At 38.2% G+C, this 14,330-nt stretch overlaps 2 protein-coding genes across 4 annotated transcripts in view; one reads left to right on the top strand and one right to left on the bottom strand.

Annotated features, from left to right (window-relative positions):
* Window positions 1–1,946, top strand: part of LOC135945271 (tyrosine-protein phosphatase non-receptor type 11-like) — a 28,352-nt gene extending 26,406 nt beyond the window's left edge. For all 3 annotated transcript variants that reach the window (XM_065492851.1, XM_065492853.1, XM_065492852.1), the window contains one exon: window positions 609–1,946. In XM_065492851.1, coding sequence (XP_065348923.1) covers window positions 609–747 — 139 coding nt within the window. In that variant the 3' untranslated portion in view covers window positions 748–1,946. The remainder of the gene's footprint in view (window positions 1–608) is intronic.
* On the bottom strand, window positions 1,315–11,233 carry LOC135945276 (actin-binding Rho-activating protein-like). The gene is made up of 6 exons (XM_065492859.1): window positions 11,038–11,233; window positions 9,038–9,210; window positions 3,611–3,767; window positions 3,425–3,517; window positions 1,965–2,062; window positions 1,315–1,649 (listed from the first exon to the last, which is right to left on the bottom strand). Exons 1-6 carry the CDS (start codon window positions 11,086–11,088, stop codon window positions 1,622–1,624), a joined length of 600 nt encoding a protein of 199 aa, XP_065348931.1. The 5' UTR covers window positions 11,089–11,233; the 3' UTR covers window positions 1,315–1,621.
* Between the last annotated feature and the right edge of the window lie 3,097 nt (window positions 11,234–14,330).

Genomic DNA, 14,330 nt, shown 5'->3' with positions numbered 1-14,330 from the left:
GTGGTCAAAATTTCCTCTACTGTGCAGATTTTTTCTTTTAAATTGCCATTTGCTGCCTCAATTTCTCCAAAAATGTATCTCTGACGATTTTTCAAGTCAAAATCATGAGCAAATAATTAGAAAATTATTGAGGTCCTAACATTTCCTTTAAAAAAGAGTTAAAATTGAAATAAAAATGCTTTTTTGCCACTGCATTTTATTAAAACAGAAAAAATTCGAGTTAATTCATTTTTAAATTTAAAAAACACGACTTTTCCGACTTTATCGGCTTTTTCAAATATTTTCAACTTTAAATCTGCGGTTCTAAGCGTCAGAATTGAAAAACTACCCACTGTTAGACTGGTCTTTAGCTCCCCTAAGAAGCCGCAGGGTTTAGGGGAGCTCCTCCACCCCTAATATTTTCGGAAAAAAATTATTTGAGAAACTTTGCGTAAGTAATTTTCAGAAAACCGTCTATTTTGCACCAAAAAGCTGTACAAAATTATTTGCCTACTATGTGGGAAAGATACTGTTTAAATTTTCAATTAAAAATTAGTATATATTTTTTAATTATTTCACTTAATTGTCTCTAATTTTACTGACGGAACTTTTTTCGCCTGTTGTTTCAGACCACCAGAGGAAATTCCTCACCAAATTTACGAGAACATTCCGCTGAAGGAGCGCAAAACGCCGGTGAACAGCAACTCGATCAACATTTGCCCGCCAACGAGTTACGCTCCTCCGCCGCCGTTGCCGCGCAAGCCGTGAGGAAAAGCCGGTGAAATTGGGCTCTCGAGTTTTGCTTTCTTCTACTACACGCTGTGAGGGTTCCTAGCGATATTCCCCTTCCGCAAGTCAAACGGAACCAATCGATCCTCAGTTCAGGGACCTACACTAAAATCACACACACACACACACACACAAACGTATTTTTGCAGTTTCGGTTGAATAGTTTTTAAACTTTGCGTCGGTCGCTTTCTGGTTTAACTCGTGAGGAGGAACTTCGTGTTTCAGTTTTGCTTTTTTCCACTTTTTTGTAATTTATATAGGATCCCTGCTACCTATTGTATAATGTACATTAAATATTATTGCGGTTATTAATACTTTTTTGAGCAAAGATCAATAATTGAATTTCCATTATTGCTATTAAAGATATGAAGATATCGATAAATAATGTGAATTGATTGCGTTCAAGTCAACACGATGTCCTGCACAAAAGATAATAATTTGATCGCTATCACACTTAAATGCAATGTTAAAATACTATTATAAATGGGATTTTGTGATTCGGTGGAGCAAACAAAGTTGCGGGGACGAGAATGAAAAGCAGCCGAGAAATTTCTGAGTCTATTTTTAATTAAAATAATGCAAGAGTTTCACTATCTGATCCACAAACAGAAGAATGATAATTTCACTGTCACCGTAAAATTAACATTAAAATAACATTATTAAATTCTAGTCAAAATAAAATAAAATATAGCTTAAGATGCAGAAATTCTGAGAGAACACGACAACAGTTAAGCTGAGATGTACAATAACATAGATAAAAACGATGGTTTCCTTCCCTCCCTCGACATCTGTGACCAAATTGGACAATTTTAGCCCTGGAAATATTTGAGAACTCGACGCGTCTGAATGATTTTCATCTTCCGCTGACAGGAGCAGCATAACTGTAACAGAAAAACAAACACACACATATTTTTGTAAATTGCGCCAATCGAATTTATTACATTGCTTATATTTCATTGTTTTATGTTAACGACAACAGAAAACTGATCTACAATTACTAGCGTAAGAGCATCTTTTGTGGCAAGCCAACACATGAAATGCGAATTTGGATGTTGACAAACTAATCGTCTATGACGTAACGTACACAACACACACTTTGGATGCATCATCACTTGCAACACACACACATACACTCGAGTAATAAACGTTCAGTTATCGAATATGCTGAGTAAACAAAACTGCTTTTCTTTTCTCACCTATTGGTCCCGTGGTTGAGGGCATTACCACTCTTGAATATCGATCGGATCTCCTCGATGGTTTTCACCATTAGGATGGGCACGTCGTCGTCTCTTCTCTGCAACAGAAATTATAGCGAGATATTTAAATGCAAGGAAATGTTGCAATCAATTGGAGAGGATTTTTCTTTGGAGTATAGATAAAAATTAGAAATAAATGAACGAAGAATGGAATTTTAGTCGGTTTTCTTGGATGAAATTTACAACTTTTTAATCTATTTCTTGTTTACCTGGCTGAAATAGTTTATAATTTTAGGTGCTTTTTAATATTCTTGGGGACAAAAATCGGCACATTAATTTTGTTCTTTGCTTTAAGCTTTACATAAATAATGAGTTTTTAGAGTGTTTTTCACTCTTCCAAATGACAAAGAATAAAATGTAGGATCAGAAAAACCTTGATTTTAAGGGTCCAGAGCGAAAATTTGGACAGCTTGAAATTGTAGATTTTGTACTGCATTTTGTTCACCTTTATTATCAAATCATTAGCGAATAAAAAATGTAAGCAATTGGAAAATAATTAAATAAGGCTAGTTTTCACTAACTTTGGCAACTATCAGTAATTTTAGAGACAAAAATTCAGTTTGAAAAATACTAAATTGAAAATTTACTTGCTTAGGAGAGCAGCTGAGCCTGCCTGATTTATTAAGGAAACTAAGATAGGTCATTTAAGGAATATTCCTTGGATTTTAGACTTGCTGTGGAATTTGCAAATGGGTCCTTATCGTAGCTAAATTCTGTTATTAATATAAAATTAATTTATCTTTTTTATATTTTCTTGACTAACTCAACTTTTTCTAAAATTAAAAAAATTACATCCAAGACAATTTCTAATGTACAAGTAAAAAAAATGTATCATCATTAGCAGCATTCAAAAAGTTGAATTATTTGCTCAACGGCTAACCGTTCAACACCCGGAACCATCCCTTAAGGGAAATTGTTTCCAAAAAGTAAGACAAAAATGTCTCGCTGATCGATTTATCTAATTGAAATATCTCTGCATGGAAGTAAAATATCAGCTAAACTTAGCAAAAACTGTATTTTTAAATTAATTTATAAATTTTGGGATTTTTAAAAAATTGCTAAAACTGTCAAATCGAAAAGCAAAATAGGAAAAAGGCTTCACAAATTCTGTGATTTCGCAAAATAAAAAATTAAAACATTTAAAATCCAAAGAATTTCCTTGTAATAATTTAAACTGTCAATTCTTGAATTTGGGTTGTTCTTTTCAGTTAGGTACTTTACAATTATTTAACCATTATCAAGAGCAGAATTTTTTCTATTTAATATCCCTTGATTGCTTTTTTAATCTCAGCAGGTTTTTTTCTTTTTGGCATGGATAAACTTTTATGGGAATTAAATATTCAAATACACATACAATGTTACATAATCAAAATTAGTTAATTTATTTATTTTTTCCTTACCTGGAATAAAACTTCGCCCTCGAAGTCGACGAAACAGTGCTTCCTGGCTCTGAGAAGGATGCCGACGACTTTGTTTGAAATGTGTGTGTAAATCTGCAACGAGAATAGGTTTTTAGAGAAATTCCCCGACAGACGCACACAGAGTGAGCGCGAGCACGTGGCGGGCGCGCGGAGACACAGACTTACATTGAAAAGCTCGCCAAAGCGAATGTACTTGTGACTTTTGCTGGTTGGCACGCTCTGGCCGCAATCGTTGATGATCTCGCACAACTCGAGGATCTCCTTTGCCACGTGCTGCATAGCTTTCTGGCCCCGCTGGTCAGTTTTCGATCCCTCGACGGGCCTGGAACAGCGCCAAGTGATTTTTTAATTAATTATACTGCCGTCGATTTTCAACAAAGTCTGCCAAGACGATTTAATTTTACGACCGCGCCCTGATCAATCGAGGCGCCACATGGGCAGATACAGTATAAAATTAATTGCACGCGATTTAGGCTCGAATACACGCGCAGGAGGGATTTGCGCGGTCTATTTTTAATGTTTATATATGGAAACTCATTTAAATTCTTTCCCTCTGCGCTGCGGTCCCTATTTTTAGATATACAGAAGCATTTTTTTTTTTTTGTTAATTTTCCTCACAACGCTTGCTTTAAATTTATACTTGCCCCAATTAAACTGTTCATGTGTGTTCAAGCTAATTTAATTTTATTAATTTGAATGCTCTCTTTTGTTCTTACTTTTCTTGCGAGTCTTTGTGCGGCCTCTAAAATTAATTTGCTAAAACGTGGTTATGTAACTTTAAATTCAGATATTTAAAACAAACTATTAGGAAGTCTGTTTTATTCGGTTGAAATTTGTTGGTTTAACAAAATCACAAATTTCAAGTGACTACGAAATGTCTAATTTAAGAAGCACTCTGAAATTAAACTGTCTTATTTCAGCTTATTTAAACTCTATTTGAGTGGTAGAGCAGAACAAACGTCGAGATCAAATACAATATTTTTAGAATTGCTCTTAAAACGAACATTGCGAGAGCTCGTGGAAAAGGCGAGAGTTTGGTGCTGAAGAATGTCAATTACGACAAGTGGAACTCTGGGCCAAGAATCCGTGCGTAAGAGCAGCGTCTTTTAATAAAAAGACGCCGTCCTCAGAGGAGGCGTGAGCCGACACACGCGATATTAATTAATCGTCAAGTGAGGCGCGGCGAGAAGCGCATTTACAAAAAAAAAACGCGTGATTCACACTCTGCGAGGGTTGAAAAAAGCCGTCCTCAAGGGCGGCAGAGAAACAAACAAAAGCAGGGATGACTGAGAGGTGTCGTTACAACTATTTTTGTGTGAGCTCTTTTACAGCCTCATTTGGAGCCGGTCCACGAGACGCGAAAAAAATTTTTTTTGAAGAGTCGTCACGGCGGGTACAGCGGGCATTTTATTTTTGCACGCTCAACCTTAGCGTACGTGCGTGTCTGTTTTTGTTTTGTGCGTATATTTTCTTCCTGGTCTCTCCGAATGACGCATCAGACGCCACCAAAGGGTTGCTATTTTTGACCAGCAGCGATTGCCTTTCTGCGCGTCAACAACCGCGGAATCTTTCACGGCCGCGCGACGTGCGATATGAGCCAATTTGTACATACTTAATTTGTTATTAGAAATAGATAAACACGAAATTTAATAGTTAATTATCACTAATTAATCGAGCACCGTAGAGGTACTTACTTTCTAATCTGCACAATATGTTGAGTGGCCGAAGATAACAATTAATTTTTTTGAATGACAGTTGACGAATTGTTCAAGTATTTTTTATTTGAAATTTCAATCGTCTGGCCAAGAAGTACATCTTTGATAAGAAAAGGACAAATTTTTTTATCGGGTTAAAATCAGTTAGTCAATTACACATGTTTGACACGGAGTACTTGTTTTTCAAAATTATAATTATCAGCAATCCATCATTTAAGGGTCCAAAATTATTAGTTAATGGCCAGATTTGAATTGGATTGATTTGAAATGATTATCGTCAATTGTTTATAAGTTAAAGTTGTATAGAAAAATAAAAGGGATAATTTTAACAATGAAATTGAGTCTTTTTTCCGTAATTTGTTTAGATTTCATTGCAAAATTTATTTACAATTTCAATTTTGTTGTTGTTTGGCATCTTATTTTTAAATTTTGTCGGTTTTGCAATCATACAAAACGTCTGACCAACTAATTACGTGCTTTGGAGATTCGTACAAGGTACAGATATTTTTATACTGACGAGACTGACGTCTAAAACGAGCTTTGGACAGTGAAAATATTGGTAATTCCCCAGTGGCACAATCTGATTTTGACCTTCAAGCTTCAAACTCTCTTTAAAATCAAGAAAAATATCTACATTAACCTCCGCAAATTTAATATTTTTATCAAAAAAATTAGTTGTCTAAATTCCCAGCCTTTCTTAGCAAGCCTACCTACTTTTAAATTTTAAAAAGCTGCAGATTTGAATATATTTTAGTCGCAAAATGTATAAATACAACCTTGTAAATAATAATTCCTCCTACTGTGTATTAAATTCTCCCCAAGTTTGTTGTCTAATTTTAATTTGATAACGGCTTGACTTTTGTCAACAATGTTTGTTTTGCCATTTCGACGACACGGCGGCGGCCATATTCGTGATGCACGCGTACTACGTCCTGTCGCAAATCTTCCCTGCTGGCAATGATAATATTCGCCGCAAATTAATTGGCACTGCTGCAGCTGCACTTAAGCATATATCGACTCGTCGCGAGTTGGACATGATACATTGGATGCGCGACCAAAACAGACCTTGAAAAGCGGTGCACCGCGTATAAATATTGAAGGGCGATTACTCAATGCGCCAGTGCCAATTTTAGATGACAGCATTTCCCGGCCATGCATCATCGCCCGCCGCGAGAGAAGCCAGAGGCCGCCCAGGAATCTCCGTTGCTAATTCGAGACGTGCGGTATAGCAATATATGCATTCATTAAAATTCCGCAGCGCTAATTCGCGTCCGCCGCTCATCGCCCACGCTCTGCCTTTAAAGATTTGAAGAGAAAGAAAGTTTTGCTGCCAAAAAGGGGGAATTTTTGTTTGTATTTGCATTGTTGGCAAAAAGATTTGAATTAAATATAAAAGGGAAATTACATGCTTGATTTTTAGAAGCAAAATGAAGACAGAAACTGTTAAAAGCATCAGCACTGAATTATTTTCATCAATTTACATATTTTTGTTGATTAAATTCATTGTTAGATATGGGAACTTCAGTTTTTTACCATTTCTCTAGCACTAAAATTAACTAACAGTAAACTTTTGCTTACGAAAGAAGAGTTAATATTCCAATTTCTGGATTAAAGCAAAATTACTGGTTCTTAATTGAGAAAAATCATTATGATTTGGTTTAAAATTTTGAGGGGAGTTGTAGCAGCTGCAAAAATAAAACGGAAATTCTATTTGCCAGTGCATAAATTAATCCAATCAATGAATTAAAGCCAAAATTGACCTAGTCTGAACAATAAATTTTTAGATAAAGTTTAAAATGGTGAATGAGCACTGTTTCACTACTTGAAATTAATGATGGTCTTTTCTCACTTTTCCCCTTTTTTTCAGGAGGATTGATACTGAAAAATCCTGGAAAATGCTTATTGCCAAAGCATGAACTCATCCCTTAGGTTTCAGTTGAAGCCAAAATTGATTTAAGTAGCGCTTTAAATTTTATTTCAGAAAGTGGCTTCAAATGGTGAGGACTGTCTCCTTACTTGAAATCCGATTTAATTTCGAAACCAAGAGTTTCCCCAATAAGTGGCATACACCGTTGGACAGATCTCGACGAGAAGAATCGAAATATGCCAAGAAAATACGTTCAAGCACTGTACATTTTGGAGAAAATTGGCAAAATTTGAATTTTTATTGTAGGAAGGTCCTTTTTTTATTGCAAATTGTTGAACAAATTGTTTATCGGTCATTTGTTTATTATGGCATCCAACAATTCAATCAGATGATCACTTTGGTGGCTGCTAAAATATGCAAATTAAATCGAATGTTTAGTTTTTACTCGATGTGCATAATATTTTTTATTCGAACGCTAAAAATGCATCTCTGTATATTTTTAAAATGTTACAAACCTTTCATTTAGAATATAAAATGTGACCTTCATGAGAGTTTGAAGTAACAATGGTGCAATTCAGCAAAACCTTTCCCTTTCACAGCGGAGTTAAAGAGAAACTATATACACATAAATAATGTTCATTCTCCCATGCACAGAAGTCAGTTTCCAAAATGCGCGTATCATAACGCACGGATGCGTAGGTGAGAACCGACTGCTACGGTTCACGGAAATGTCAATCAACTCTCAGCCATCTTTATCTCTTCGTGGGAGTCGCTTGAGAGCGCGAGCCAAAAAATAGATTAACCGGCCGCTTTCACCCCGCGGTGAGCCGCTAATTTGCTATTTTCCCATCAGCATTATTTTGACTCGAAAGCCGCGACAAATGGCATTCTCGCCGGGCGCAATGTAGAAATAGACGCTGATGAATTTGGCAGGAAGGAATGCCGACTTGTCGCAAGTTTAGTTGGACAAATACAAGTTTATCTTTGAGGGGGGACATCCGAGCCACCAAGGACCATTTGTTATTAGTGGCGTCCGCGAATAAGGCAGCCTGACACTGAATGATGCGTTTTTTGACTCGCGACTTCTCGCAGCGTCAGGTAATACGCACCGATTTCGAAAATAAGTCGGAATGTGGGCCGAAAGCATCATTTTGCACAGGAGAATCGACGCTTTTGTTTTATTTTTAAATCTCTCTAGAATAAGAAATGGCAAAAAAGACGTTTCGTAACAACAACAGCCTTTCAGAACTCTAGAGTTAATTATTTAAGAGGATTGTTTGCATTTTTCGGTGATTTCAGTAAGTATTTGATTGAAAATTCAGCGGGGACCAGATTCGTGCGACGCGCAGATATGGCGTTCGGTGGAGTATTATGGCGCGAAAACACGGTCACGTGAAAATTGGGACATAATTTGCATTTCTTGTACTAATTGTGTCTTTTGGATCGTAAATACAAACTCTTGACAATCGTACGGCAATCCAAAGAGAGCTTTTTGCTTCCCACATTCAGACGCCATCTTGGATCTGCGCAGTGCGAACCAATTTTATCGCACATCTGGACCCCGCTGTGAAAATTAAAACTCTAAAATGCTTAAGATACATTAGAGACTTTTTGGAGCAATTAAAATTCAAGCTATGCCAATTATCTCTAAATTTTACAGTGCTTTGACCCTATTTTCCAGGGAAAAACAGTTTGTTTATTAAATAAAATCAGATTTCACGTAGGCTCTAGAAAATATTTAGCTCAAGGATTAGTTTATGCGATGGCACAAAGTATTTCTCAGAATTTCGCGGCATCAATCCTGCTCTTTAAGAGCGAAATTAACACCCTCTCAGTCATCGCGCGAAAACAAACAAATTCCCCGGCGGATCGTGTCAGTCGGCGACACGATCTCGGCCAACGTAAAAAACGTTCCACGCCCTGAATAATACGCGCGTATCATCGGCGGTCGGCGGTCAGATCAAAAGTAGGACTTTTGTCCCGAAATAGCTCCGTGTCCATTTTTCTCACCTGCCGTAATTTGCGTCTTTCGTGTCCAGTGTCGGCTTGATGCCGTTGCTGCCCGCGTGTCCGCTGAACGGATTGCGCGACTGTCCAGCCTGGTGGTTCTCCGCCTGGCCGTTGAACATGGCCACCTTGTCGCCCAACGCCCCTCGACAGTGTCTCATATCTGAAGGAGCGTGCTGAAACAAGAAGATGAAAAAAAAACTATTAATTTCAAGTTGGAGTGTTTTCTGTAGTTTTGGGAAGAAGAAAAACTCACACTGCAACTGTTCTTTCGTTAGTAATGAGTAAAATTTAAATTATTAAGAGACTATTTCGATGAATCGCTATCACAGCAAGTTATCTCATCACCTGAGGACTTTATATCTCAATTATTTCTGTACTTCTTGCATCAAAATGGGGAAACACACGAATCTGTGTATGATTCACATTAAAATCCTTATGTAATGTCCGAAGTTCAAGAGCTACTTTAAATAATGCAATCTTTAAAAACCTCCGTGTTAAAAATAATCGAGGAAAACCTTCAAGAAGGGTTATAAATCTTCCTTTGTGTACTTCTCAAGAGGTTTAATTTTAAAAAATATTTCACCGAAAAAAACTTCTCAGAGGCGACGGAGCGTTTAAATTTCACTAATAAATATTTCTTGGCGGCTTGCTCTCATTTATAATTTCTTTTATTCTTCCACGAACACAAACAGCACACTGCTTATATTTCACTCAACAATAATTTCGTTCTGCGCTCTTGCACCTGCGCTCGCTATTTTTCTTCAAATAAGTGTCCCAGGAAACCCAAAACTTGTTTATACATTACATTTTTGAAGCTAAATGCGCTCTGTTCTTTGGATTTGCTCCAAAAACTCGGCGTCCCGAGAAAAATTCCAACTTGTTTGGCTACTTTTGCACAGCAGCTGCCGCAAGAGTAGTTTAATAGCTTTTAATTATTTGGCCAGAAATGCGCGAAGAGGAAATTCTCGGCAATTTGTGAATTTTTTAAATAAATGGCAGAGCCACTTTTGAACCCGCGCGCCGCCGTTACAGGTGCTATATTTTGATACATATTCGCGTGCAGCAAAAACTTGATTTTATTTTTTGCTGGAATGCTCGGCTGAGCTCGAGTTATTCGTTCACAGAATTTTAAAATAGAGCGTGCCAACGCCTTAGCTTGCGGATCTTCAAAAAAACAGTTCAGAAAGAGGAAAGAGCGCGATGTTATGATAGACGAGAGCGTTTCAAAATTATGACACGTTCAAACGGGAGATGTGAACTTTAACACACGTCAGAGAATTTATTTTTTGGCTTTCACTTAAATGTTTTTCTCATCTTGAAAATGATTTAGTTGCGAAAATTTCTTTAGAGAGCAGCTCAGGCACGTGAAAAGATAAATTCGTCCTGGTCCCGGTAAAATTGCGCAACGTTCAACAAACACCCAAATTTTCACTGTCGAATTGATTGTTACAACTTGCAACAAGGAATTACGCGTTTGGTTGTTGAAAGTTGCGCAATTTTACCGGAGCCTGGACGAATTCGACTTGGTAGCGGAAAATAATTGCGCATCACACAGCAAACACACAAGTTTTAAGTATGTACTTGTTTTAATCTTGTTATTTTTTTATCAAAATGTATTTTAGATATTCGCACTTCCTAGGAAATGTCAATCTTTATACGTTAAAATTAAAAAATTTGGAAAACTCTAATTAAAGAGTAAGTAGATTAAATATTGAATTGAAAACTTCCTTCACAAAACGAAATGATTTACTTGGCACATTCAAAACCGAAACTTTCTTTGTTTAAATATCAAAAGTTACGTAGTCCTGAAACATTCAAATTATTTCAACAGTAAAAAAAACGAGAACAGAGAGTTGAATGCCCCCAATGATTGAGAGCAGATAGTTGTTGTTTTGTATTTTAAATTCGGCACCTTCTCATCCTGATAAGACTTCAACTGTCATATTCAACTTCAATTCGACAAAGGGGCGAGAGGAAAAAAGAATGAAAGCAGTGCTCACCAAGTATTTGAGTGCGTCGTCCTGCACAGAAGAGGTTGCAGCCATGGCCATTGAAAAGCTAAGCGATGAGGCAGCGAGTGCCAGCAGAAGTGACTCGAAGCTAATGCAGACAATAACGTGTAACGTTTGATTGTGGCTTGGCAGCGTGTCCGAAAGCGAGATTCAGGCTAGCTCATTAACCGGCCGAGTGCTGCTGGTCGAGTGGAGAGAACTCTGCAGAGTAGCAGCCTCGACATTGGCCATAAGAGCGCGCGGAGGGGTGTTGGCGTTCGCGGTGTCGCCACTGTCGCTGCAGCCAAGAATTCTGCACGTCAGAAGAGCGATTCACGCGAATTCCTTGGCTGCACGCCGACTCGCTCAAAAAAGGCTAAATTTAGGAGAGGGTACGCGGGATTGCCGACGCCGCTGCCACTGCTGCTGGATGCGCCCATTCTCCTGTCTGCCTGCCGCCTGCCTGATGGAGCTTTCACCTCTCTTCTGCGAAGAAAAATGGTGGGAATGACACATGCACGGCCGGCGCCGCAGCCCGGATACACAGATATTTTGTTGCACCAGTCCCACGCTCACGGCCGCTGATCCTATGCATCAGCGTCTATTTTCGCACCCCTCTCGCGCTTTCCCTATGATCTGCATCTCGGACAGGATGTCTGCTTTTATGGCAAATTAGCCACCCCGATTGCGAGAATTTGCGTGGTTCCCGTATTGCAAAATTTACCTTCTTCTCTCTCTACCTCATTAAATTTTGTTAATTTGATGCTAGACTCTATAAAAATATTTTAAAACGTTTTGCAGAAGCAGTAAATTTCGGCCTATTGTTCTTATTGTTTATCTTCACACTAGGTCAATACCAGAGGGGGTCAGATGTGCGATAAAATTGGTTCGCACTGCGCAGATCCAAGATGGCGTCTGAATGTGGGAAACAAAAAGCTCTCTTTGGATTTCCGTACGAGTTTCAAGAGTTTGTTTTTACGATCCAAAAAGACACAATTAGAACAATTAATGCAAATTGTGTCACAATATTGATGAAAACTTGGTTCTTTTCACATGGCCGTTTTTTCGCGCCATACTCCACCTGACGCCATATCTGCGCGTCGCACGAATCTGGTCTCCGCTGGTCAATTACATTCATTTTATTAAAAAGTCGTCAAAATAAAATAAAACATGTGAGGAAAGGCAAACAGCTCGTTAAGACTTTACCTAGGAGGACAAAGCAGACATGGGCCTCGCACTCATATACGCCTTACACTGCTGGAAACGGCGCCGCCGAAGAGTCCTTCATTGCGGGTGGTGCAGCGTTCCAATCCCAAATTTCTCTTCTCATATTGATTTCAAATACATTTTTGTCAATTTAATTCCAAACCAATAAGTTTTAAAACTATACCAAAAGGTTGAAGTGGCAAGAAATTGTCAATGTGCAAAATAGAAAATCAACAATTTTTGATACGAAATCATTTCTGATGCAAAATTGTGCATTAATCCAACATTTATTTTTCCTTGGAACTTCAAAATGGGTGAAATCATAATAACTCATAACTGATCAATTGATTAAACTGCTTGAAATTGGTGGTCCAACTTTTTATGTGCTTTATAGCGTCTTAAAGAGTCTAAAAATTTAGTGGGACTTGATACCGCGTTGATTGGTTATGTTTTTTTAATTATTCCAAAAATGCTATATACCAGCGGGGTCCCAGACGCGCAGATATGGCATGGTGGAGTATGGCGCGAAAACACGGTCACGTGAAAATGCGCGAAAAGAAGCAAGTTTTCGTCAATATTATGACATAATTTTGCATTTGTCTTTTGGATCGTAAAAACCAACTCTTGACACTCGTACGGCAATCCAAAGAGAGCTTTTTGTTTCCCACATTCAGACGCCATCTTGGATCTGCGCAGTGGGAACCAATTTTATAGCACATCTGGCTCCCGCTGCTATATACATTTACGGTATAGAATGCTAAATAAACAGCCCTTTTAACCAATTATCTACCCTGTTGCCAAACCTCCTGCAAAAATAAAATTGGTTCGTGTATCGGTCAGATCCAAGATAGAAATAAATATAAACTCTCCGAATTTGAAACAACAAACAACACATTTACTTTACAGAATAGTGAAAATTAGGTTGGCTGGCTAGACAAAACGGCTGAACTTGACTCGTTTTTCTCTGTCACCCTTGAGCGCAAATGTAATTTCACTAAGAGCCACGCCTAAGTACTGCTTTCATTTAAAAGCACATAATTCAACGACGCCGCGCAGAAAAAGGCTGTGAGCGCGCTTGATTTAAACGGAGGATGAAATTTATCTTGCCGCCCCCGAGACGCGGCAAAAGCTAGGCACTCGACAGGAGGCAAAAAAATGATCTCGGTGGCGCCAAAACTGAAATTAGCCAACGACTGATAGGGGGCCTAGTGAGATTTACGCCGGCAAGTCGTCTGACAAGTCCAGGCAGCCAAAACAACCGCGTGCGCGCGCCAGATGAAAAAGTGCGCCTCCAGTTGGTATAGCAGCGAGGAAAGCGCAGCCATATGAGCCGAGATTTGTAGCCGAATTAATTTTTTATAATAAAATTAGGTGCATTCCAAAGGGCCACTGTTACACCTGGGCTCTGGAAAAATAAAATTTTAAACTTGTTATTAATCCTATGACTCTCACGAAAATAATAACAGAGGGATGAAAATTTTACGTAGGTTGCTTTGGCCTGAGCAAAATATTACTAAAGGTTAAGGGCTTTGAAATAAATATTTCTCCATATTTTTTAGCTTTTGGCCAATAATTTTTCATGTCTGGAAAATTTTACTCTTACTGACTTACTTGGAATATTTTTAAAAACGTTGGTGGTTTAAAAATTTTCAATAATTTGCTGCATGACAGACTGTGAAGTATTATTTTATTACATAGTAAGTAAAAAATCAACTGATATTTTAAACCAGAGCTTTTAAACCTTCAGCAATTAAATTAGGGGCTTAAAACAACGTAAAAAACTGCGAAAATTCGGCTGCAAATCCTGACTCCGTGTTTGGAGCCGGCACCGTGTCGGGGTTAGTGCCAAATGGGCCCTCTTTAAATCACACTCACCACATGTGCAATTAAAAGAAAAGCTCGGCCGGCGGCGACGGTGACGCGCGCCACGGAATGGATGTTTATTAATAAACACGCGCACACACACAAGCGCGGATGGCGCCCGCGGAACCATCATTTCATTTCCACACACACTCTTTTCTCTCCGTTCCAATCTGCGCGGCCGATCCTGCTGAAAAATATTCTGCGCCTTATTGGAGTGTGCGGGAATGTTGTTT

This window comes from Cloeon dipterum, chromosome X (genome assembly GCF_949628265.1).
Source record: "Cloeon dipterum chromosome X, ieCloDipt1.1, whole genome shotgun sequence".
In the NCBI taxonomy this organism is placed as follows: Eukaryota; Metazoa; Arthropoda; class Insecta; order Ephemeroptera; family Baetidae; genus Cloeon; species Cloeon dipterum.
This window is presented reverse-complemented; position numbering and strand designations above follow the sequence as displayed.

Excerpts from the sequence above, each read along its gene's own strand:
- LOC135945276 (XM_065492859.1), bottom strand. The coding sequence starts at position 11,088 with ATGGCCATGGCTGCAACCTCTTCTGTGCAGGACGACGCACTCAAATAC. Across the intron at positions 3,768-9,037 it reads AAAGACGCAAATTACGGCAG|GCCCGTCGAGGGATCGAAAA; the intron begins GTGAGAAAAATG and ends GCGCTGTTCCAG. Across the intron at positions 1,650-1,964 it reads CTCAACCACGGGACCAATAG|TTATGCTGCTCCTGTCAGCG; the intron begins GTGAGAAAAGAA and ends TTTCTGTTACAG.